At 39.1% G+C, this 24,371-nt stretch overlaps 1 protein-coding gene across 3 annotated transcripts in view; it reads left to right on the forward strand.

Moving 5' to 3' along the window:
- CNTNAP4 (contactin associated protein family member 4) overlaps positions 1-24,371 on the forward strand; it is a 251,582-nt gene that overhangs the window by 63,607 nt on the left and 163,604 nt on the right. For all 3 annotated transcript variants that reach the window (XM_019413125.2, XM_019413122.2, XM_019413123.2), the window contains exon 3: positions 12,660-12,853. In XM_019413125.2, the coding sequence (XP_019268670.1) occupies positions 12,660-12,853 (194 nt within the window). The remainder of the gene's footprint in view (positions 1-12,659; positions 12,854-24,371) is intronic.

Genomic DNA, 24,371 nt, shown 5'->3' on the forward strand with positions numbered 1-24,371 from the left:
GATAAACAGAGCAAAATGATGTGCTTTTTTCCTCTTCTGCCTGCACTTCCCCACCTTTCGCATCCTGACAGACTGGATCCTGCTCCCTCAGCCTGGGGTGATTTTTATCTCGGTCAAGCCAGGGGAATTGCCTGCTCTTTCTCCTGTGGAACAATTAGTGGCATGTCATTTTAGAAGTTATTTCTTTCTCAGTGACAAAAATCACAAGTTTATAACCATAGGTTAAAATCAGATTAATGAATAGAAGTGCTTGATGGGAAAAATCGCCAGCAATGGCTTGTTACACTTGCGTCTGTTTGTTTTCTTCACTGTTTGAGCACAATCCCCAAATTAAATATGTTGAACCTTGATTTGTTGTATATAAAGAGGTAAAGAACTCATTTAAAACACCTGTAATAATTGAGCATCACTCAAAACATCCAAACGTATGTCAATCGCTGGCCAAATTACACATTTGGCCAATCACATTTTTGACATAAAACCCGTAAGAGCATATTTTTTTCTCTGTGTTTTTCATAAAAACAGAACTCTTGTGTGCTCTTCTGTTTGTACATAGGCCAGGAGCCAGATGGAGCTGGCTAGGGTGCTTGGATGTTAGAGGAAGCAATTCATTTGTGTAGCAAAAGGGTCTGCAACTCAAAGCATTTCTAGAATTGAATGTGTGCATAGGGGAATATTGTACTTGCTGGCTTCAGACACTAAATTCTATTTGCATCCCACTGCCCCGTGCTATTGTGGAACATTATATCCATTAAAAGCAGTGTGTATGTGTGTGTGTGTACTATATATATATATATGTGTGTGTGTGTGTATATATATGTATATATATATGTATATATACATATATATTTATATACTATAATGTAATTATTATAATTATATATTATATATGATGTTTTACATATATAATTTTTTTTTTGCTTCTGTCTAATTTGTACCAGTTACTACTGTGATGCCTACTGAATTTTGAGCGATTTTGCTCTACAGTGCAGATCTGGAGTCCAGAATCTACTGCACATATGGCAGGATGTTTTTCGAATCAGATAGAAGCATTCATCCTGGTTGACCACCCATCTACACATGCAAATAGCCTTGTTTTTCACAATCCACATACAGTTTTATAAAATCATACTTTGCATAAAATGTATAATCGGCAGCTTTGGGGATATTAGGCACTTAAACATTTACTCATAAAGATACCACAGTACATTAACCATTCAGATCTGGGATATTAGTTGATCTGATTTTCTCAGCCAATTTCAGATCTCTGAGTTTGCAGGTTATGTGAGTTGAGGAATAACATGGAAACACGACATATTTTTTCAGTATTGTCAACACATTAGCACTGGTGAGTATTATTTTAAGTGGGGGGTGATCCTATTTGCTTTTCAGTTTAGAGACTTCCATATATGCCCACAAATCAGTTCACCTCAAGCCCTCTGGTGACTGCTGGGTAGAGTAGCCTCCTTTGATTGTGTCAATCCCTTCCAGATAAATGTTCAGACTTTTTTTTAGCTCATTTTATTTATTTTGAGAGAGAGGGAGAGGGAGAGAGAGAGGGAGAGAGAGGAAGAGAGAGAAAGAGAGAGACAGACAGAAGGGTAGATGCAGAGGTGGGGGGGGGGAGAGAGAGAGAGAGAGAGAGAGAGAGAGAGAGAGAGAGAGAATCCCAAGCAGGTTCTGTACTCACAGTACAGAGTCCGATGTGGGGCCTGATCTCATGAACTGTGAGATCATGACCTGTCCTGAAATCAGACTTTATGATTTCCTCATCTTTCCTTTAGTTCTTTCCAAAATGATGGTTGACATATGAGGAACTCAGATGATACAGGGCACGACTGGGTAGCAGCTCCCCCAGCATATGTTGGTTGTCATGTTGGTATTTACCACAAGATCGTTGGTTGGATCCTTTTATACCTGGCAGTGATATCTGCTGAGTGTGGTTGGGTTGGTCCTAACCCTACATGTTTGTTGTAATGCATTGCCAGTTTTAGTGGCCGATCCCTCCCTTGATTGTTTTCTTGGCCAAGGCCATCACCTTTTGCTGAAGGAGTCCCATGACACCTCTTGTTGCTATTCAGAGTCTATGAAGCTGGCTGTGACATTCTTTGGTTAATAGATGGAACAACTGTGCAGTCATCTCTGGGTGATGTCACTACCATGAAGGATCCCTCAAGTGAGCTTCTAGTCAGACCCTCATTCACTTCTGAGCATTGCTCTTTATCTTCTCCTCCTGGACTTTGATTGTGGAATGGTTTCTAGGGAATATAATTCATTAGACAGAAAGATGAAAAACACATTGTTCCAATTAAAAAACTCCCAGTTATCTCCTGCCAAAGAAAAATCACACTAGTACAGACTTCCAGTTACAAAATGAAAAAAGTCATGGAGATTAAAAGTACAACACAGGGAATCTAGTCAATAACATTGAAATAACATTGTATGGTGACAGATGATGACTATGTTTACTGTGGTAAGCACTGTGTAATGTATAGAATTGTTGAATTACTCTTGTACACCTGAAACTAATATGATAGTGTATGTCAACTATACTTCAATAATAGATAAAAAAAAAAAAAAACAAAAGAATAATTGCACGGATTGGGTAAAAAGACCAGACAGACTTTCAATACCATAGCAATGAAGGTCAAGACTGTTGCAATAGAGAAGAGACATTGAACCCAACTCTGTTGAAACAAAATAGAGTTTGTAAGCCCTGGGTTGAGCCAGTAGAAAAGTACTGGAGAACATTAGGCGGGGAAGTTGGTCATTGTGATCAGGTGTTTGTGTTTGCTAATTGGCGATTACAGAAATTAGACTCATGCCCTCCCATAGAGACTGGGAAATGAGGCACTTTCTTGATGACTGCATTTCAAGGGATGACTCAGGTCCTTGAGAAAGACATTCTTGGATTATAAACTTGGAAAGAGGCTTGAGGAAGATTTATATCTCAGGGGGCAGAGAAATGGTTTATAGTTGCAAGTTTCCTAAATTAAATGCTCTAAGAAAAGGGAAGTCAGGCACTTCTAGTTGGGAAGGACCCTGTGTAAAGTTTAGTCAAGCTTCTGAGGTAAAAGCTAAGACTGTCATGGTCACAAGCATCGCTAATAGTTTTTCCTGCTGCTTGTAAAATAAAACTTTCCACAATGAAGTATCACTTAAAAAGGAATAAGTCATGGAATTAAATAAAGCACGTATATTCAAGACTGAACTCAAAAGTACCTAAGCCTAGAGGTAAACATATCTCCATAATTGGGAATATGATGTTATCTTAATATGTCTTAGCATTTTTTACAAACTGAGAAAGCATTAAATGATTTAATCAATCAAATGCTTGGGATTGGTTTTGCACTTTTTACCTTTTTGATATACTGTGTTCCAGTAATGCTGCCTTTTGCAGTCATTATGTGGAAATGATGTCTGTTGGTACAAGAGAGTGACTTCAGTTTTTTGACCCAGAAGGAGTGATATGAGGACATTTGGCTCATGACAGCTTATCATCTCTGTCTGGCTAAGGAAGATAAAAAAAAAAAAAAGGAAGGTACGGAAGCAAAAAATGGTTTTTAAACCTCTGGGATATTGTCAGTATGTTCTTTTTGATGCATGATGTCATTTACTGAAATGACCTGTCTCACTGCAATAGATCTAAATCGAAACTTTTAGAAAAGCATCATAATGGGCTTAGAAAGCAAAACATGAGCAAGTCCTGATTATCGTTTGAATTTCTAGACATCATGTGCTAAAAGTCATTTTCCTAAAATGACTAATTTGAGTGAAATAAAACTTGCTGGCACAGAATTTAGTGTTTTTATAACTTTTTCCCAGCTTTCCAGAGTAAATTTGGCTGTCACAAAATTTGCAAATCAAATATACAAATCAAAATGCCCGAACAGAGGAAGGGTGTAAATATTTACTTTTCAATCCACTGAATTATTAAAGATTTCAGAAATGTTTGCTCTGGCAATACATGAAGTAGGACGGAAAGTCAGTCTGCCAATTTGCCGCGAGGGAAAAACGGATCAACAGCAAAGAACTGAAACCTCAGAGAACTGAGTGAGGTATTATTAATTTAGAGCCTTTCTGGGGAAATGAAGTGAAAAGCATCTTTTTCACTGTATCAAAAATCCAAAAACAAAGCCATAAGTACATCTAGGAAATGTAGTTTACAAGTGATTAAACTGTATAACTTTGGGGCAATTGGTAGTCTGTGTGTGTGTGTGTGTGTGTGTGTGTGTGTGTGTGTGTGTGTGTGTACATACTTGAGCTTTCTCTTTGAGAACCTCACTGAAAATACCTCGCTGCAAAGAAACCTCATTTGGCTCCAGTTTCCACTTTGCCACTAATTTGGTATATGAATTTACACAGTCTTATTATACCTGGATGGCTACAGATTTATTTCATTCCTTTATGCAGTACATAGTTACTAAGCATCCACCGTGCGTCGGGCCATGTGCTAGACACTTAGGATCTATCTGTGGGTAAAACAGGCAAAGACTCTTGGTCTCATCAAGCTTATGTTCTAGTAAGTCAAGATAAAAGATAAAGAATACATGTAATAAATAAGAAAATCATATACTATGTGTAAAAGGAAATCGTATACTATGTCAATTCCTGTCAAAAAGAATGAGAAAGTTGTTTTGGGTAAGACAAATGGGAACAGTATTGTTGGGTAAGAAAAATTGTGGCAAGGGAGGTCAGGGGATACAGGCCTCTATGGGAAGGATCAGATCCGAGCAAAGACTCGAAGGTGGCAGGGATGTTAGCCCAGTGTATCTCAGAGGGGAGCACTCCAGGCAGAAAGGATCACTTCGCACAGCAGGGACTGGGAGGTAGGAGAATGACTGGTGTTTGTGCAGAGAACCTCAGGGAGGGAGGCCCTTGCTGCTGATGGGGCGTGAACTGGGAAGAAGAGGCTGGGCAGACATGGGTGGGAGTGGTATAAGGGGGCAGATCACATAGGACCCTGTGGGCCATATAGCGATGACTTTGTCTTTCACTGTGTGTATGATGGAGACTTACTGCAGTGTTTTGAACACAGGGATAATATTTTAAGCCTGTTACATGGAGAATGGAGCCTCCATGAGCTAGGGAAGAAGCAGAGAGACTTCTTCGGTGGCTTCTGCAAGAATGTAGGGTAAAATCATGTGCCTTGAGCCAAAGGAGTACCAATGAAGATGGGCAAATAGTCTGATGCTGGACAGGTGAGCAGCACCAGTAACATTTTCTCTTGGAATGGTTATGTGGTGAAAAAGAGGGGAGTCAAGAATGACTTCTTTGTTGTTGCTCTTCTGAGAAACCAGAAGGATGGAATTATCATAAACTGGGCTGGGGAAGGGTATGAACAGAGTAGGCCTGGGGGGGAGAATGAGGTTTGGTTTGGAACATGTTACAGATATCAAGTTGAATGAAGCTCGGGAAGGAGATGTGGGGTGGAGATGTAACTCAGGGAATTATTGGCATGTAGGTAATACTTAAATCCACGAGGTCAAGAGAAATCATGAAGGAGTGCACGTTGACAGAAAAGAACCAGGGCAAAGGACTGAGCCCTGGAGCATCTCAACCCTCAGAGCTGATAAGAGATAAAAAAAAAAACTAGCAATGGAGACTGAGGAAGAAGGACCAGTAAGCTGAGGAGAAAATTAAGAGAAGGAGCTCTTGTGAAAATAAGTGAACAAAGTATACCGAAGCCTTGGGAAGGGCCGGAATATTCAAATGTCTCTGGTGGGCCAGGTGGTAGGAAGGCTGAAACCTGAGCATTCGGTTTGGTGACGTGGAGTTCTCTGGTAGTCTTGAGAAGAGCAGCTTCAGTTGAGTGGCACAGAATGAAAGGCTGGTTGGAGTTGGCTGGAGCGAGAATGAAATGAGAAGAATTGCAGGGCTTGAGTGTGGACATCTTATTCAAAGAATGGTAACATAAAAAGGAGAAAAAAAGGTACAGAAGAGTCAAGAGAAGATTTTTTTCTTTAAAAAAAAAAAAGAAGGAAAAACAACAGCATGCTTGTACATCCGTGGGAATGATCCATCAAAGAGAAAAAAAGATAACGAGGCAGGAGAGAGAGGAGAATCGCTGAAGCAGTGGACCCGAGCAGGTCCATCACAAGTGAAGGGGCCAGCTCATGCCCTGTGGAAGGAACTAGAAGGCACAGGAATGGGCTCGGGCGCTGACTGTGCCAGCAGCGCTCCGTCTCACTTCACCTCCCACCTCTGCCTCCCTCTGTGTTGGCTTCACTCAGGCAGACTTTCCAAAAAGATCGCCGCTGCCGTTTGATTCCCGAGTCCCATCCTTTCAGCTTTCTGAGCGGAGAAAAGGATCTCTCCTTCAGTAGTCCCGACAGAATCCTGGAATTGCGCCACTAGCCTGGCTCAGGTGATGCGTCCATCCCTGTCACCATCCCTGGGGCCAGGGGAGGCAATGCCAAGATTCTAGAGTGTTCTGTGAAAAAAGATCAGCAAATTACAGCATCAATAGCATCGTGTTTTCTTCTTGGCAAAACAAGCAAACAAACAAAAAAACCGACAAAAAACTAAGCTGGTGACAACACAAAGTTGTTAAGAGTTCTACATGGTGACCCAGGGACACTGCAGTCCATTTAAGGGAGCCAAGCAAATATTGGCACAATGTTCTTTTTGTTTCTTTACATTATTGTAATGTAATGTCAAGATCAAAATGATCCGGGCAAATTTAGACTCTTGGGGGAAATCTAGTTGACATGTGAAAAAAAAGTAATTATCTTAGAAGGAAGCTTTCCTGTGACAATTTTAATTAAGCCAATCATTTTTGTAGAAATGTATGTGGCCTAGTGGTGGCTAGGACTGTCATTCAATTGTGTTCACTGTGCTTTGTGTCCTTGAACATTTGTGTCTTTCTACACTTTAAATATTGGGAAAGAAATATGGCTCCTTCTTTCTGAGCAGTTTGTACTTTTACGAAGTTGACAAAACTCTATGCCACATCATCTCCCTGATGACCACCAGGAATGGCAGTCATGTCATTTTTAATATTAGTAGGGGATAGAGGTGATTCTTTTCTCTATTTTAAGGCTTCAACCAAAAGTATTTTTTTCTTCAATTTTTCTTTTCACTTTCCCGAAATTGTAAGATGTGTCTCTATGAGCAGAAGTAATTATTATTGATATCTGGCAAATGGGATATATGGATATTAAATTTATAATTCAGCCAGGCAGTTACTTATATTTAAATAATATTGAATAAGGGTATCTGCCTGGCTCAGTTGGTAGAGCATGTGACTCTTGATCTCAAGGTCCTGAGTTCAAGCCCCCCACTGGACGTGGAACCTACTTAAAATGAATGTTTAAAAAAATTAAAGAAAAATAAATAATATTGAATTTATAATTTAGATATATTCTTGGGATAAAATTAACCACTATGGGCAATGACAGTTGTATAATTTTTTCAGGGGTAAAGAACTGAGAAGGAAGTGACTTTTAAAATGAGATCCTCACTGAGATTTAAATTATTTTAAAAATAAGTAATTTCTTATCCACATTAAAGTGATTTGTATAACATTTGGAAAAATTTAATTTGCATAATGTTAGGAAAATTTACTCAGCCTCTGTAAATATTTTTTTAAGTTTTATTTGAAAAGAAGAGGTGTTAAAACATTTCATTTCACTCGATAATTTTAGTAATTAAGCTTAATATGGTAACTAAAATTTCTAGAGTAGAGTATTTGACATACAATAGGCACAGACCATTTATAGTTTGCTTTTCTTTCCCTATAATTCACAGCCACATATTTTATAGAAGCAAGTTCCCCAGGAACTTTTAAATGGTTTAAATTGGTAGGCACCCACTGGGTGCCTCAGTGGGTTAAGCACCCAACTTCGGTTCAAGTCATGATCTCTCAGTTTGTGGGTTGAAGTCCCACATCAGGCTCTATGCTGGCAGCTTGGAGCCTGGAGCCTGCTTCAGATTCTGCGTCTCAGTCTCTCTCTGCCCCTCCCCCACTCACACTCTGTCTCTCTCAAAAATAAATAAACATTTTTTTAAAATTAAAAAAAATAAATAGAACTGGTAGGCAAGAGATGCTGTGTTTGTGGTCATTCAGGAACTAAATATTTTCAGAGCTGAATTTAGTGCTGTGATCATAAATCTGTATTTGGAGTCAATAGTAATAATAATTGTTCTATAATTCAAAAAGTAACAACTGCCATGTACCCACATGCTTGCTGTATGTGAGAGAAATCAATAGGCACTTTAATATGCTTTTTGAAATTAATTCTCAGAGCAGTGCTACAACATTTAATTTAAAAGTCTCACCAGTCGGGAGGATTTTCGTTTTTAAATGTGAGTTTTCAGGCTGTGATGCGAAGAGTCAACAAGTGTTTTTGTTTGGATAGATTTATGACACTTTACTATGCCAAGTCTCAGTGATGAGGCCAAAGAAGGAGAAAAAGGAGGGTGGAATAGGAAGAAAATGAGCTGAGGGGACAAGACTCTTGTTTTTATCTGGTGGGTTACATGTCAGTAACCATGGACGAGGTGGGGGTTCTAAAGAGATGGTCTTTGGTCTGTAGGTATTGGCCTACTGTAATGGTGAACACATGGGCATATTAAAAGCATCATTAAGAACGAATAATACTTGACCAGCAGCTAAAAGGTTTGATTAATAAATAAAGTGAGGAATTCTTTTATTTTAGAGTAATTCAGACTTTACCGTTGGCTGGAGTTAGCCCTCATTTCTTCCATGAAAAAAGTAAATACGACAATAGCATGGCTCCGGAATGCTGGGTGGTTTGGTAGTGGCCAGACGGCTGTTCTAATATAACGTCAGCTTTTATTTCATGTCTGTTGTTCCTACTTGTCACCACAGGCTGCCAGTACCAAAGTAAGTCACGTTCTACCTATATCTGTACCTATATCTATACCTAGAAGTTTGCATTTTCCATATTCCTCTTCGACATTTGTTTTAGAATCAGAACAAGGATATCACTCCATCACACACTTAGACCATGTGCATCTGCAGAGCTAAAACAGCTTCAAACCCTGTGGGGAATCTGTGGATTCCCTGGGGCCGATTTCACTTGGTAAAGCCCAGGAGCATCTGAATTTCCATGACTTTATTGGTGTACCTCTTTAATGATATAGCTTAATTTGCATATCAGTAGTACCTTTTCACCACAGGTGAGAAATTGAAATGTTCAAGGTCAATTAACTGCGAATGTTTCAAGTCGGGTAGTGCAGCCGTAACAGTGAGCGGTGCTGGGAAGAGGGAGCGGTCAGTGAGAGGTGCCTCTTTCTCCTGATGAGAATTGATGATCCAATTTTAACTCACCAGAATCATGCTGATTCTTTTTTCCTTACTGTGCACCTCTCATGTGCTCACTTTTTAAATACTGGTCTATCAAGGAGTGTCAAAATGCTAGAGAAAGATTATGAAATTCTATATTGAAAAAGTGTATAGACCATTGAAATTAACTAGAAAGAGCAAGACACAAAATAATCAGTATTTTCCCAGAGGTATAAGCTACATATAGATAAAATTCCGAATGTCGAAATGTCAGGTTAAAATGATAGCCAGCCGGGGGCCCTTCATTCACTCTTTTCCAACTTTTCTATGTATAAAACAATGATATGGGGTGCCTGGGTGGCTCTGTCTCTTGATTTTGGCTTAGGTCATGACTTCACTGCTGGTGAGACCAAGCCCTGTGTCAGGCTCTGTGCTGACATTGAGGAGCCTGCTTGGGATTTTCTCTCCCCTCTCTTTCTGCCCTTCCCCCCCCCCCCCCCAACTCTCTCTCTCTCTCAACCAAAGTAAATAAATAAACTTAAAAAAAATTTTTTTTAAATGATAAAAAAACAGAGAGATAGGCAGTAGTAATAGTATAAGAGGACTGAGGATGCTTGGTTAGCATTAGACCTCAGGAAACTTTCAACTTCCAAACTTGGAGAGATCCTTAGGAAGAATGGTAAGATTTAGAAAGGACAGTAGAGGGAAATAGTTACCCATTCACCCCTCCCGTCATGTCCCCGTACTTCAGAGATACGGTCTTTGTTAATTCGAGGGAGGAAAATTGGCTCAACCGCCCGGTAGCTAACTTCTAGGGTTCCCCTACCTCTCTCAGCTCCATCTTTTCTACATCCATTGGGAGCTTCCAGTTCCCATTGATCATAACAACATGAGAGGCACGGCAGGTCCTGGCTAAGAGCACCATGCCTCTTCCTGCTCTGCAGGTGACAGCCAGGTATTCAGACTCTCTGTATGTGACTTATCCTCTATTCAATAGGTGGCTCTGAGAATTAAATAACTATGTCTTCACAGAATGCCTGACACAAAGTACTCACTTGCTCAATAAATACTAAGTGAATTCTACCACAGTAGAATAAGTAGAAAAGGTAGGCTGGAGTTTCATTACATCCTGAGCAGTGAAATATGGAGGAAGAGTTGGCTTGGCTTTAAAAATAATGCTGTGGGGGGGCGCCTGGGTGGCGCAGTCGGTTGAGCGTCCGACTTCAGCCAGGTCACGATCTCGCGGTCCGTGGGTTCGGGCCCCGCGTCAGGCTCTGGGCTGATGGCTCAGAGCCTGGAGCCTGTTTCCGATTCTGTGTCTCCCTCTCTCTCTGCCCCTCCCCCGTTCATGCTCTGTCTCTCTCTGTCCCAAAAATAAATAAAAAAAAAAAAAACGTTGAAAAAAAAAAAAAATTTAAAAAAAAATAAAAATAATGCTGTGGGAACAACTCCCACTGAGGGTTCGGGAATTTCCTGAGTTATTTGTGGCAGGCTATAATTCAAGATGTCTTCAGATCAGTCTTCCTTATAGATAACAGGCTGCGAGAGTAAGAGGTGCCCCTTGTGGACAGCAGAGCTGTGCTGGAGAAGTGACACCAAGACACCAAAAATGCAGCCAGAGCATGTGTCTACCAACAAACCCTCTTGCTCAAAATACGAGAGTATTCTTCTCTAACCTAAACGTAGTAGATGGTATTGGTGGCCGACAGAACTCCACCCATCCAGGTTACTGGCCCAAACCACAGGTTCTTCAAGGGCAAATACAGAGAAAATTAAAAGTAAAAACAAGCCAACCAAAATTACTGTATGTATAATATTTTGGATGAAAAAGAGAGAGGTATGGAATGGAAGACATTTTTGAACAATGACTTCTTCCAAGAAAAAAAGGAAATTTGAAAAAAAAAAAGTCTCATTCTAAAGACAATGTAGTGAATAACTTGGTAATCATACCCTAATACAAGTAGGAGTTAGCATTATAGCATCAGGATAGGATGTTGTTGTCACATAATTCCTTTTTAATATACTGTATTGACTCAGTTTTGAGCCTTACATAGAGGATGGTCTGCTCTCTTTCATGAGCAGCTGATTATATCCATAATCTGCCCACTTCCCTTGTTGGGCTTACAGCCTCAAGGTGGTGGCAAAAGAATGTGGGAAAGAAAACATGTGCTAATATTCTTACTTGGGGTGTTATATATTAGATGTTACATTTGAAAAGATACTGAATATTAGATGATTATGGATTTAAGAATGCGTTAAACCCTGTTTCATGCCTTTTACAATGATTACGTATTACTTACATAATTATCAATGTGAATATTACTTAAAATAAGTAAAGTCCCCAAATAAGGCTTTTTTGTATTAACTGGAAGAATGAAACATCTTAACAAGACATCCAGTAGTCACATCTCTAATATTCTGGTGTGCAGTGAGTAAAAGGAAACACAGTAAGTTCGGCTCTACCCACACTTCCTTGAATATACAATAGGTTCCTATTTTTCACTCTTGAATGCTCAAGCACACCTTACTCTAGGACCTTTTCCCTGACTGCCCCTCCCCCACCTCATACCTCCCCCCCCTTACCCCACCTCCCCACCCTGCCAGGATAGAACCAGTGGTGTGTTGGTGAATTGGTTGGGGTGGGAATGGGTGCTGATCTGTAGAGTTTGCCAGTTTCTGTGGTTTAAATACTCCAACCATGGTCCGTTGTAAAAGTGGCTATATTCAGCAGTCAGCTTGCAAAATTCCTGAAAGTTTAATGGCCTCTCCTACGCTTGTTGCCAGCCAGTTCCAACTTTCTACTGGATAGAACTCTCCTCCATCATCCATTGTATTATTGTTTCCTGCACGTGCCTCACCGTTAACATTTGTGTTTCAAGCATGGTTTCCAATGTCTGTCCCTCCTATAAACCCGTCAACACAGTGAGGATAGGGACTATCCTTTTTGACCATCTGTATTTGCAGGCTTTATGCTATACTTCTTTCTCCAGGAAGTCTAAACATGATCAGATACCACAGGTAGTATTCTAGATATGCCACAGCGTGAACTATGATTAAAGGTCGAACCATCACCTAATCATGTGTGTGGGCAGTAACCCTCCTAGTTCCAAGTGTAGACACGAATGTCCACTTGTCAAATTAAGCACTTTGAACATTTAGTAGAATCTCAGTTCTACCCCGTGTTGGGAGTTATAACACCTAGAAATGAACATAATTAACACAGGCTTCATCCATTTATACTAAATTCTTGTTTTTCTGTATTATTCTACAATTATGAGAAGTTTCGTATTTTGGAAATTTGACTTTATTAAATTCCATACAGGAATACAGTCTTACTGGCATTTCTATCCAATAACAGATTTTTAACTAATCTTCTTCCTGTTGTCTTCTGTTTCTATTTTCATAAAAGGAGCTGGTGGCTGGTCTCCACTTGTGTCAAACAAATACCAGTGGTTGCAGATTGACCTTGGAGAGAGAATGGAGATCACCGCTGTGGCCACCCAAGGGGGATATGGGAGCTCCAACTGGGTGACCAGCTACCTCCTGATGTTCAGTGATAGTGGCAGGAACTGGAAACAATATCGACAAGAAGACAGCATCTGGGTATGTTTCTTTAACAGAATGCATAGTCTCTCAGGGAAAAGAAGCAGAGTCATCCCTGTGTGTTGTTTACGAATCTCTTAAACTAAGTTGAGACACAGAATCTTGGGAATTACTTAGAAAGCATTTTTCAAGGAAAAATGAATTAATATTCATTTTCTATTCTGTTTCATGGTATAACTTTTGAAAATACTAAAGGTGAGTGAACTTATCTCAGAGACCCCGGAAACTGAAAAAAAATCTTACTTGTCCACTACCTAGCGTGGAAGTCTAAGAAATAAATAAAACCTGTCATTTGTTTTTAAGTTTTATCCAATAACCTAGTGGTTTTTGCATGGTCTTCATTTAAGGTTGGTTGACAGAATTTTTTCCTTTTATTTCCTCTGATGCCTCTGAGATTTCTGAACATCTCCTTCTCTCTCTAGTATTTGGAGGTTGGTATATATAATATTTGGAGTATTATATATGATATAAACATATATATATGTTTTTGTATATAAAACATATATGTTTTGTATATGTTTTGTATATATAAACATATATATATGATTTGTATATAAACCATTCTCTAGTCTGTTAAAAGTGTGTAAGTGTGTAAAACGCTGCATGTTATTGGCAGGGGCATGGCTCCTTAAGAGAGACTGACAAGGAGGCAGTTTGCAATATGGCGGGTGGTATTTGTAGTTGGCTGATCACATATAAACACCTGGTGGAAGAAGGAAGCTGTAGGCTGTTTGCTTGGTGGTGAAGAAAGGACTTCTTTTTTAGGAGAAGGGTATTGGTTTGGATCTTATATGGACCAGGGACAACGTGCTGCAGTCAAAGAACTTTCTTTTTTTTTCTTTTCCTCTGGCTGAGCTGCTGGAACTAGAGAAAATGAGTAACTTAATGAAGCATCATTCTTAGCACACAGATAATTTAGAAGCCTATTTGGGCACATAATGATAATTTTCTTTGATCAGTCAATTGCCTCTCTTTTGAAAGTTCCTAGAACTCAGTCATACATTATCAACTCATTGAAGAAATGGACTGCGATTTACTCACCTTTGTGTCTCTGAAGCATTTGGTGGCCATTCAATGCATGTTTATTGATGTAAATTGAATTGAGAAGAAGTAACCCAGGTCTTTCTCTAGAGAGAACAACAGTTGGGCTGGAAGAAGTTGCCTATAAGCATTTTTAAGAAAAGCTGCCTTAAAATCCTAAGCAAGCTGAAGTGTAGAAGAGCGAGAAAAACTGGATATTACGGTTGAATTAATTTCATGAGAACCATTCAAACTAGGGATAAAATAAACAGTAATTATGAACCAATAACAATGAAAGCTTAATGAGGTATTTATTTTAACTAGGTGTTTGGATCATCCTTTACTCTTTTTCTAAATTAAGTATTGGGTTTTAAACTAGGTAAGTAGAGGTTAATTCATGCTAACATATAGATGTGTTAAGTAAAATGTACGTTTTTGACATTTCTTAACATGATACATCAACCATGAAAATTATTTCTCCGTTATTCAATTTTGGGGCAAGTCAAACCTAGACCACACCACTTGCCTTCCTTTGCTTACTCTTGTTAAGGTGAGGTTCTCAGGGCTGCCTGGGTGGCTCCGTCGGTTGGGCGTCCAACTTCAGCTCAGGTCATGATCTCACATTCCATGGGTTCGAGCCCCGCATCTGGCTCTGTGCTGACAGCTGAGCTCAGAGCCTGGAGCCTGCTTCCGATTCTGTGTCTCTTTCTCTCTGCTCCTCTCCTGCTCACACTCTGTCTCTGTCCGTCTGTCTGTCTCTCTCTCTCAAAAATAAGCATTAAAAAAATTAAAAAAAAAAAGTGAGGTTCTCAGGGTGACATAGAGGCATAATGATATCCTTAACCAATCCAAACTAATCAATGTAAAGACAGATGGCATCTATCATAATTACTTGCCAAGGTAATATTATTTTTTATGCTGTGCTTTGATTTGTTTGTTTATTCATTCTCTTCCTCTTTTGAGTGTGAACATCCTGAAAATAGAGGCTGTACCTTCCAACCTGTCATCTCAGCATCCAAATCTTTTTTTCATTATTTATTTATTTGTTTGTTTATTCATTTTTAAAATTTTTTAATCTTTATTTATTTTGAGGAGACAGAGAGAGAGAGCACGAACAGGGGAGGGGCAGAGAGAGAGGAAGACACAGAATCCAAAGCAGGCTCCAGGCTCCGAGCTGTCAGCACAGAGCCCGATGTGGGGCTTGAACCCACGGACTGTGAGATCATGACCCGAGCCAAAGTTGGACGCTTAACTGACTGAGCCACCCAGGTGCCCCAAATCTTTTTTTTTAAATGTTGATTTATTTTGAGGCGGGGGAGAAGGGGCAGAGAGAAAGAGGGAGAGAGAGAATCCCAAGCAGGCTCCATGCTCAGTGTGGAGCCTGACATGGGCTCAATCTCACCACGGTGAGATTATCACCTGAGCCAGTATCAAAGGTCTGACATTTAACCAGTTGAGCCACCCAGGTGCCCCTTGGCATTCTAGATCTTAAGAGTTCCTGGCTTGTTGCAGGCAAATGCTAAATGTTTGTTGAATGAATGAATGAATGAATGAATGAGGGAATGAATAAATGAATAAAAAATGCATTTTATTGTAGTGACTGCTTCCTCCTAGAATCAGTTATGTCTTTTAGTGCATTTATGTTTTACCAGTTTAATATACCTAGAGTTAGGATGCACATTTCTTTACCCCCTATAAGTTTTGAACTTTTTATGGGAGAGGGTTTATCTTTTTCAACTGCATTTCCAGCATTTAGTACCCATTGTGGTATATCGCTTTTGTTGAGGTTATTACAGAAAAAAAAAATCAATGAATGAATGGATTTGAAGACATTGATCTCCTATTCTGGGTCTAACTTTGTAAAGAAAAAAAAAATCTGAGAGGTATTAAAAGATCTCATGTTAATGTCATCAAGAGATAAAATACATCAGAACAAAGCAAAAAATGATTCAGAGAAGCATGCAAACATGGGGTACAGAATTCTAGAGATTTGGAAATTAGTGGAATACGCAGATCATTGTAGATTGACTTTGTCAAAACAGCTGGGCTCACCTGGGTGTTGAAGAAACAGCTTCATAACTTAGATTATGGAAGGATTAAGGAAGCTATCCCATGTAGCTGGAAAAGAGTAGACAACAGCATGGACTTTGGCGATATCCAGAGGTACAGTTTCCCACAAAAGAACCAGGAAATCTACTGGTCAGAATGGACTGTCAAGGTCAGGAAGGTCTGAATGATACTTTTGGATATGGTAAAGAAAATTGATGAATGACTTTGAGTGTCAGGGTCAAAATTAAGACTTGGTGCAACAGGTACCATGACTACACCGAAGTTACGATGTAGGTGAAACAACCCACATCCCATACCACACACATCCTCCTGATGCCTGCTCATCCCAGGTAGGCTGCTGAGTTCTATCCTGCTCCCAGTTACGCAGGTACCTCTCCGAGGGAGGCTCCGTCTCCGTGAATCTACAATTGCCAAAGCAGGAAGAATGAAACATGGTGAATTATGCCTAGTTCTTGCCATTTCACCTGGAATAACACAGATCACTTCAACCTGGATTGTTTTTTAGCCAAAGTACAATTTTTAATTGATGTACATAGTAAGGACTTTAACCCACTGCTGTATTTTACAAATATAGATTTTCCAGAGTCGTTTTCTTTATTTGGTATTTTTTGGCCCATTTTTAAAAAAGGTATTCTTATGACTGTACAAAAAATGCCCATTTTATTTAAGAGCTTCACATTCTGCCCCAGATGATAGAAATAAATCTATGAAAGAGGGTTAGGGAACATATAAGCCATTATACAAGTATGTGATGGAAAAAGGAAGAAGAGACAATTGTAAGTTTAGAAACAAATAAAATAAAACCCATCAACATGGATTGAAATGCTGCATTGAGGATCCTCATTCTCCCTTCATTTGATCCCACCTCGAGTGCTGGAGAGAACAATGGCTTCTATATACCTGAAAGGTTTAATAAAAGGCCCTGATGCTTCTTACAAATAATCTTTAAAAAGAAAGATGAAGTATTTATTGTCTCTACAGGTCATGCACATATTTGATAGAACTGTAAACTTGACAGATATATGATATTTTGTAAAATCACATATAAAACATTTCTTTAGAAAAAAATTTATAGTCCAGGCCCATAAATGTAATTTATAGAAACTACTCTAGTACTTGGCATGTAAATATTTCACAAAATTAGAAAATGCAAGCCACTAAAATGGTTTCTCTCAAAATGAAGATAAAATAAAATCGCTCAACATCTATGATTAAAGGGCTTTTCAGCCAGTTTTATTGTAAGTGATTGAAAAAGTGAATGTAAGGTGTAATTTCTGCTCATTTAAGGACAATTGCTAAGATATCATGAAAGTCACATCTTAGAAACTATTTTAAATAGATAAACATGTGCAGGACCTTTATAGCTAAATTATCCAAATGGTCCCTGGTACATGCCCAAGATTCTTTGACACTCCAGACTATACAGGCAAGGAATGGGAATGGTACCAATTTTATGAATTGTTTCGGTAAATATGATTGTTATACACAGAATAGTTTGCTTTTTGTTTTTTTTATGAATGTCATTTGTACCTGGTTTTCCAAACAAACAAACAAAAACCTTTAGCGTATTTCTAAAGTTAGAGTAGTTTTACTTTGTTTCTTATTTTTCTTATTTTTTTATTATTAAAATTCTTTTTGATGTTTTATTTATTTTTGAGACAGAGAGAAAGCATGAGCTGGGGAGGGGCAGAGAGAGGGAGACAGGGACCAAAGCAGGCTCCGTGTTGACAGCAGAGAGCCTGATGTGGAGCTTAGACTCACGAACAGTGAGATCATGCTCTGAGCGGAGGTCAGATGCTTACCCGACTGAGCCACTCAGGCGCCCCTTGTTTTTTACTTAGAAGTGTTTAATGTCATGATTCTGGGTTTGTTTTGTGAAAAACACAGAGCCCCTGTGACATAGTAATGTAGTCAATTAGGTAGAAGTATCACCTGTCCCAGAATATTCACACCATTATCACTGTGAATGATTGAGTCGTCAACTCTCAAAGCCACACACTGCAGAAACACTACCTGCAAAGATTTTAACATGCATTTGTTTCAAATCAAATAAACATGTGGCCAGGGGAGTTTAATAGAAAACCCCAGGAGGCAGGAATACAAGCGGGAGGGGTGCTGTAAGCTTGCTGGACTCCATGCCATGCAAGACACATCTTTCCTCGTCCTTCCCCTCTGTCGAGCCCTTATTCTAGCAACTTAAACCTGCAAAAATCATTTGTGGGGTTTCAAAGCACAACAGTACTAATGCCGTGTATGTCAACGTGTCAAACCATCAAGTTGAATGCATCGCAAGACTTGCCTCAGTACTTGGACAGAGGCCTAGAGAATGCCTTAAGCTGCATCTGTCTTTCTGGATGGCCTCTACTCCGATGCCAAAAAGACATTTTTAATGGAAGTTGCTATTATTTGTATCGTCAGGAAATCTCTTGATGTATTTCTATTTAATCATGACTTTTTCACCCTTTTGAAAATGATTAACCTAGTAGTGCATGCTTAAAGGTGGCTGCATCTGGGTTTTTAATGTGGCTTCAGTCATGGGTCTGAACAGTTAGTTTGCTAGGCACGTTCTCTATCATGTAGTGTGGTTTCTTTCACCTCCGCGCACGCGTGCTCATTCTCTAGTGTGCTCTGTGAGTCCCTTCTCATACACTTCTTTGGACACACATATATATGGGAACTTTGTATCAATATGTAATGCACAAAATACATATATGGGAACTCCCATGCATTTCAGGTACACATAAACAGTGATATAAGACAAATGGTAATGTTGTTTCACATTCTTCAAAATGATCTGCCTCTAAGCAAGCGAAGTAAAAATTATTTGAACAGAGTGATTAGAGTTAACAGGAGATTGGATTTGGTGCCCTCCTCAGAGGGCACACTCACACTCAGGATCGTTCTCAAATCATCAACCAGGGAATAACGTGTTAAAGACACGTTCCAACTTGCGTCTCACATTCTACCGTGTCACAGTTCAGTGATAACAACATGACCCCCTTTTCTCCATTCTTTCTTGCCATCGCTGTGATCTGATGTCGTAGATGTCTACTTCCGGCTTTTCTAGTTCCAGCCTCGGGAGACTACATTTGGAGTTCTCTCTTGGAACAAGTCTGTCCTTTTGAAATGTCTCTTTTGTTGTTAAGACCTAGGCATCTAGGTCTCTCTGTAAACCAATGCATTAGGCTCTCTTTCCTAATTTTTGGTTTTTTAAGTTCCGAACTTACAAGCATGTTTTGATCAGAGAAAGAGATAGAAAAATATATAAAGCTAGAAAGGAGGTGACAAGATTTGGCATTGATACAATATAATGCTTAAAAATCTAAGAGAATTATTTTACTATTTTTTAAGATGGTAACTCAGTAATGTGCCTAACAACAAAATTAATTTTTAAAATCAGTAATTTATCTTCCCACTTACAAATAACTACATAGACAATACAAAAGGAATACATACTCCACTTAAACTAGGACCAAAAATGAATAAATATCAAGGTAAAACTTAGAAAAATGTACAGGATATATAAAAATAATATTTACAATATTACTGAAGGATGTAAAAGAAGACTTGATTAAATGGCAAGTCATACCTGTTTTGAAGTGGAAAATAGTATCACAAGCTACTCATTCTACCTAAAATAACTCATAAAAATGAAATCATTCTGAATTTCATGTATACAAAGTATGAACAAATACATAAATTAGCAAAATAACAGTAGTAAGGAGAACCTACATGTTAGAAAAATTTTATAAATCTATGTTAATTAAAACATGTTGATACTGGCACGTGAAAACATAGTGAAAGAATAAAAGAGAACATCCATTACTAAGTCCAAATACCATTTAGGGATTTGCCTAAGATACACGTAGCATTGAAAATATGTGAGGACTGCTAGGAGTTTACCCAAGGGATACAGGAGTACTGATGCATAGGGGCACTTGGACCCCAATGTTTATAGCAGCACACTCAACAAGAGCCAAATTATGGAAAGAGCCTAAATGTCCATCAACTGATGAATGGATAAAGAAATTGTGGTTTATATATGCAATGGAGTACTACGTGGCAATGAGAAAGAATGAAATATGGCCCTTTGTAGCAACGTGGATGGAACTGGACAGTGTTATGCTAAGTGAAATAAGTCATGCAGAGAAAGACAGATATCATATGTTTTCACTCTTATGTGGATCCTGAGAAACTTAACAGAAACCCATGGGGGAGGGGAAGGAAAAAAAAAAGAGGTTAGAGTGGGAGAGAGCCAAAGCATAAGAGACTCTTAAAAACTGAGAACAAACTGAGGGCTGATGGGGGGTGGGAGGGAGGGGAGGGTGGGTGATGGGTATTGAGGAGGGCACCTTTTGGGATGAGCACTGGGTGTTGTATGGAAACCAATTTGACAATAAATTTCATATATTGAAAAAAAAAAGAAAATATGTGAGGAAATGTATATAGTCAATAATGGAACTTAGTAAGCTATAGTTTCTAGAAAAATAAGTAACATTTTTATATCAAAATGGATTCCAGATGAATTGAATATTTAAAAATAATACAGGGGCTCTTGGGTGGCTCAGTTGTTTGAGCATCTAACTCTATATTTTGGCTCAGGTCATGATCCTGAGATCGAGCCCCACGTTAGGCCTCCCAATGAGCATGGAGCCTGCTTGGGAATCTCTCTCTTTCCCTGTGTTCCCCTGCTCACACACTCTCTCTAAATAATAATAATAATAATAATAATAATAATAATAATAATACAGACATAGAAAAAAGTAATAGAAGAAAACACAAGATGATGAATAGATAACACACATAATATTGGAAGGCACATGCCTTTCTAAGCAAGAGAACCAAACCCAGGTGCCATCGAGGAAATGATGAAAAATGAGATAATATTTAGAGAGCTGCATGAAAAAACAACATAAACAATATTAAAAGGAAGAGTATAAATTGAAAAATATTTGTAGCCTCTATGGTGGCAGTGCCCACTTTGAGTCACCAGCAGCAGTGGTCCTGGGTTGAGATTGATATTCAGATTGACACTGACTGAATGGACTTCATTCACCTGCAAGTTTACTTAGATTTAAAAAGCCAAAACATAAGAGACTCTTAAAAACTGAGAACAAACTGAGGGTTGATGGGGGGGTGGGAGGGAGGGAAGGGTGGGTGAGGGGTATTGCAGAGGGCACCTGTTGGGATGAGCACTGGGTGTTGTATGGAAACCAATTTGACAATTTCATATTTAAAAAAAGGGATACAGGGCAGGCAATATCACAGTGTGCACAGCAACAGCATAATGGATGCTTAGTTACACTGAACAGCTTCTAAATATCCCCACAACTTGAATTGGGATAAACGTGGTCACGATGGGCAAGGCTGAGTGGGTGTGACCACCACAGATCAGGAAAGCCATCAGCTTCAGGGCACCTTCAGCTTTCATACCTTGCCAATGACATAACTCCTCAGAGATACCTGCCAACCCCCTTTTTGTTTCGGCGTGCCTGCATCTCATCACTCCCACGTTACTCACTGATTACAGGTGATGTCTGTCGTTCCCAAATGTTGCAGCTTATTTGAATTCTGATACCCAGGTAGCATCCATGCCAATCAAATAGCATTTGGGATGGAAACCAGGTATTGGGATTTTAAAGAAATAGTACCAGGCGATTCCAATTTGCTGCAAAGTGTGGGAACCATTGGATTACTCCATAAACACACTTGACAACCAAGTATAGATTCTTAGTTCCGTACAAAGCATAATCAGCAGGATGCCGATGTATCTTAGATCCAGTAAACTCCTGTGCATTCCTCGAGTATATGTTGCAAGAAGGATTTGGCTAAAGATCAATGCTAGGTAAAAAGAGCTATAAACCAGATGTTAACTCAGTCCTTCTAATGAGAAAGATGGTCTAATATGGTAGCCACTAGCTATCTAGTGCTATTTAAATTTAAAACTCAATTAACTAAAATGAAAGAAAATAAAAATAAAGTCTCTCAGTCACGCTAGCCACATTTTAAATGCTGAATAGCTAGCTAGATGAAGCCATTGGTTACTGTATTAGTGCAGTTATAGAACATGCCCATTATCTCCGAAGATTCTATTAGCGCAGGTACAAAATACTCTTGAAAATTAATAATAAAAAATAAAGCTTTATTTTTTTTAAAAAGGAAGCAAAACATAAACAGGCACTGCCTAGAAAGGAAAGGATGATATGTAAGTATGTGCAAGCATCTACCACCTCATTCATTATCGAAGACACGTGCATTAAAACAGGTGTCAGTGTGGTTTATATACACAATGGAGTACTACGTGGCAAGGAGAAAGAATGAAATATGGCCCTTTGTACCAATGTGGATGGAATTGGAGAGTGTTATGCTAAGTGAAATAAGCCATACAGAGAAAGACAGATATCATATGTGTTCACTCTTATGTGGATCCTAAGAAACTTAACAGAAACCCATGGGGGAGGGGAAGGAAAAAAAAAGGTTAGAGTGGGAGAGAGCCAAAGCATAAGAGACTGTTAAAAACTGAGAACAAACTGAGGGTTGATGGGGGGTGGGAGGGAGGGGAGGGTGGGTGATGGGTATTGAGGAGGGCACCTGTTGGGATGAGCACTGGGTGTTGTATGGAAACCAATTTGACAATCAATGTCATATATTGAAAAAAAAATAGGTGTCAGGTAGCATTCCCTAAAAGACTTGAATAAATGAGAATGTTGGAACTATAGTGTTCTTTGGACATAATTTGCCAAGTTGTTTTGTGTAACAAAGTAATGTCTTCTTTAGTTTTAATAGTTACACATTTAATATGATGACTCTTCTTACAAAATTTTAACGACGGTATGAAAACCATGGTATTATGGGTACTACTGTTTAACACAAGAGGAAGCTAAAAATTGATTTTAAAGAAAAGCATCTAAAAAGCGAGAAGGATGAACACTTATTATGGCCCAGAATCTTCTGTCGATAGGTTTGTAGATAATATAAGTTAAGGTCTATAAATAAAAGAGTGGAGGGATTATTTGCTCAAATAAAAAGAAATACTCCAGGCATTATTCTGCATGCATTATATATTTATTCAGTTAATCTTCACAATCCAGTGAGTTAGGAACTCTGATAATGCCCAGTTTGTGTATACGAAAACAGAGATGCGAAGGTTATTTTCCCAAGGCCACACAGCTAAATGGGGCAAGATTTTGCTCCTCAGGAACCTGGCTTCTATATCCCCTATGTTACAGGTCAAAATATTATGTATCTGAAATCAGCATTTTGAAGGAGAACCCAAAAGATTTAAGACACAGAAAACATTGCCATAGGGGGTCCAAAACAGTGTTGCCTAATGCTTTAAATCTATCCAGGTATATAATCTGCACCAAAAAGTAACCCAAACTCCAGGGGTTAATCCTGCAAGCTCACTTGCATTGTACATTTGAAATGTATGCAAGAATATTCACTGCAACGTTGTCTGCAGCAGCAAAATGATATTGATTGAACCCAGCAGCCGTATATCACTCGCTTAAATAAATTATAGCACCTCCACCCAATGGAATAACTTATGGCCATCAAAAACAGATGATGCAAGAATATACTACCATTTCTGGAGTGGGTTCCAAAACTGATGTGAAATTTTGAAAGTGAGCGGACATTTGATGCTAAAGAGTGAATCTTAGGGACTGAAGAGGAAGAGATGGGGGGGGGGTGGGCGATGGATGGAATATTTGTTTATTTATGGAAGCACAAGTAAAGATTAGATTTATATGAGGTTTCAAATAGGGCAAAGTAATCTGGATGTGGAAGAAACAAAGAACAAATAGAGGAGAACAGGTAGGAAATAATTCGATTATCAAATTTTTAAGAAAAACAGTGACTATTTCCTACTTGTTGTATAATGCTATAATATTTAATGATACTGTAAAGCCTACGTGAGTTATCAGTCTGTAGCATCGTATGATATTTGTTAATGCTTATTTTAGTAGTGGTCTAAAAAATATATTTGTCTAATGGGTGGGTGGCAGTCTGACGTGCATGTCATTAGTCTTTGATCATGTTATTACAGATTAAAAAATACTTGAGTTCTGATGCTAAATTGATCTCTGAGTCAGTGCCCAGTCAGAAAAACCAGAATCACTCCAGGCCTCTGAAACTGCACAGTCATCAGAGGAAATTGGTTACAGGTGATCGGCCAAACGTGAGGCGGTGAGACGACTCAGAGCTTAGTGACAGCAGGAAGATGCTATAACGCCAAGGGCCGGAGGGAAAAAATGAGAAGGTCATGCCTCCAGAGCTTAGAGGCTGACGTTGTCTATTAGTGCTAGAATCCTGGCAGCGGCTTCCTAGTAGAGGATTGGAGAAGCAAGGGTGTCCTTTGGGAGCAGGAGCCTTATGATAAAAAGACTCAGCCACTACCAAGAAGCTGCCCAGGCAGAGCAAGAGTGGG

Source organism: Panthera pardus, unplaced genomic scaffold (genome assembly GCF_024362965.1).
Source record: "Panthera pardus isolate Hobbes unplaced genomic scaffold, ASM2436296v1 HiC_scaffold_19, whole genome shotgun sequence".
Taxonomy (NCBI): Eukaryota; Metazoa; Chordata; class Mammalia; order Carnivora; family Felidae; genus Panthera; species Panthera pardus.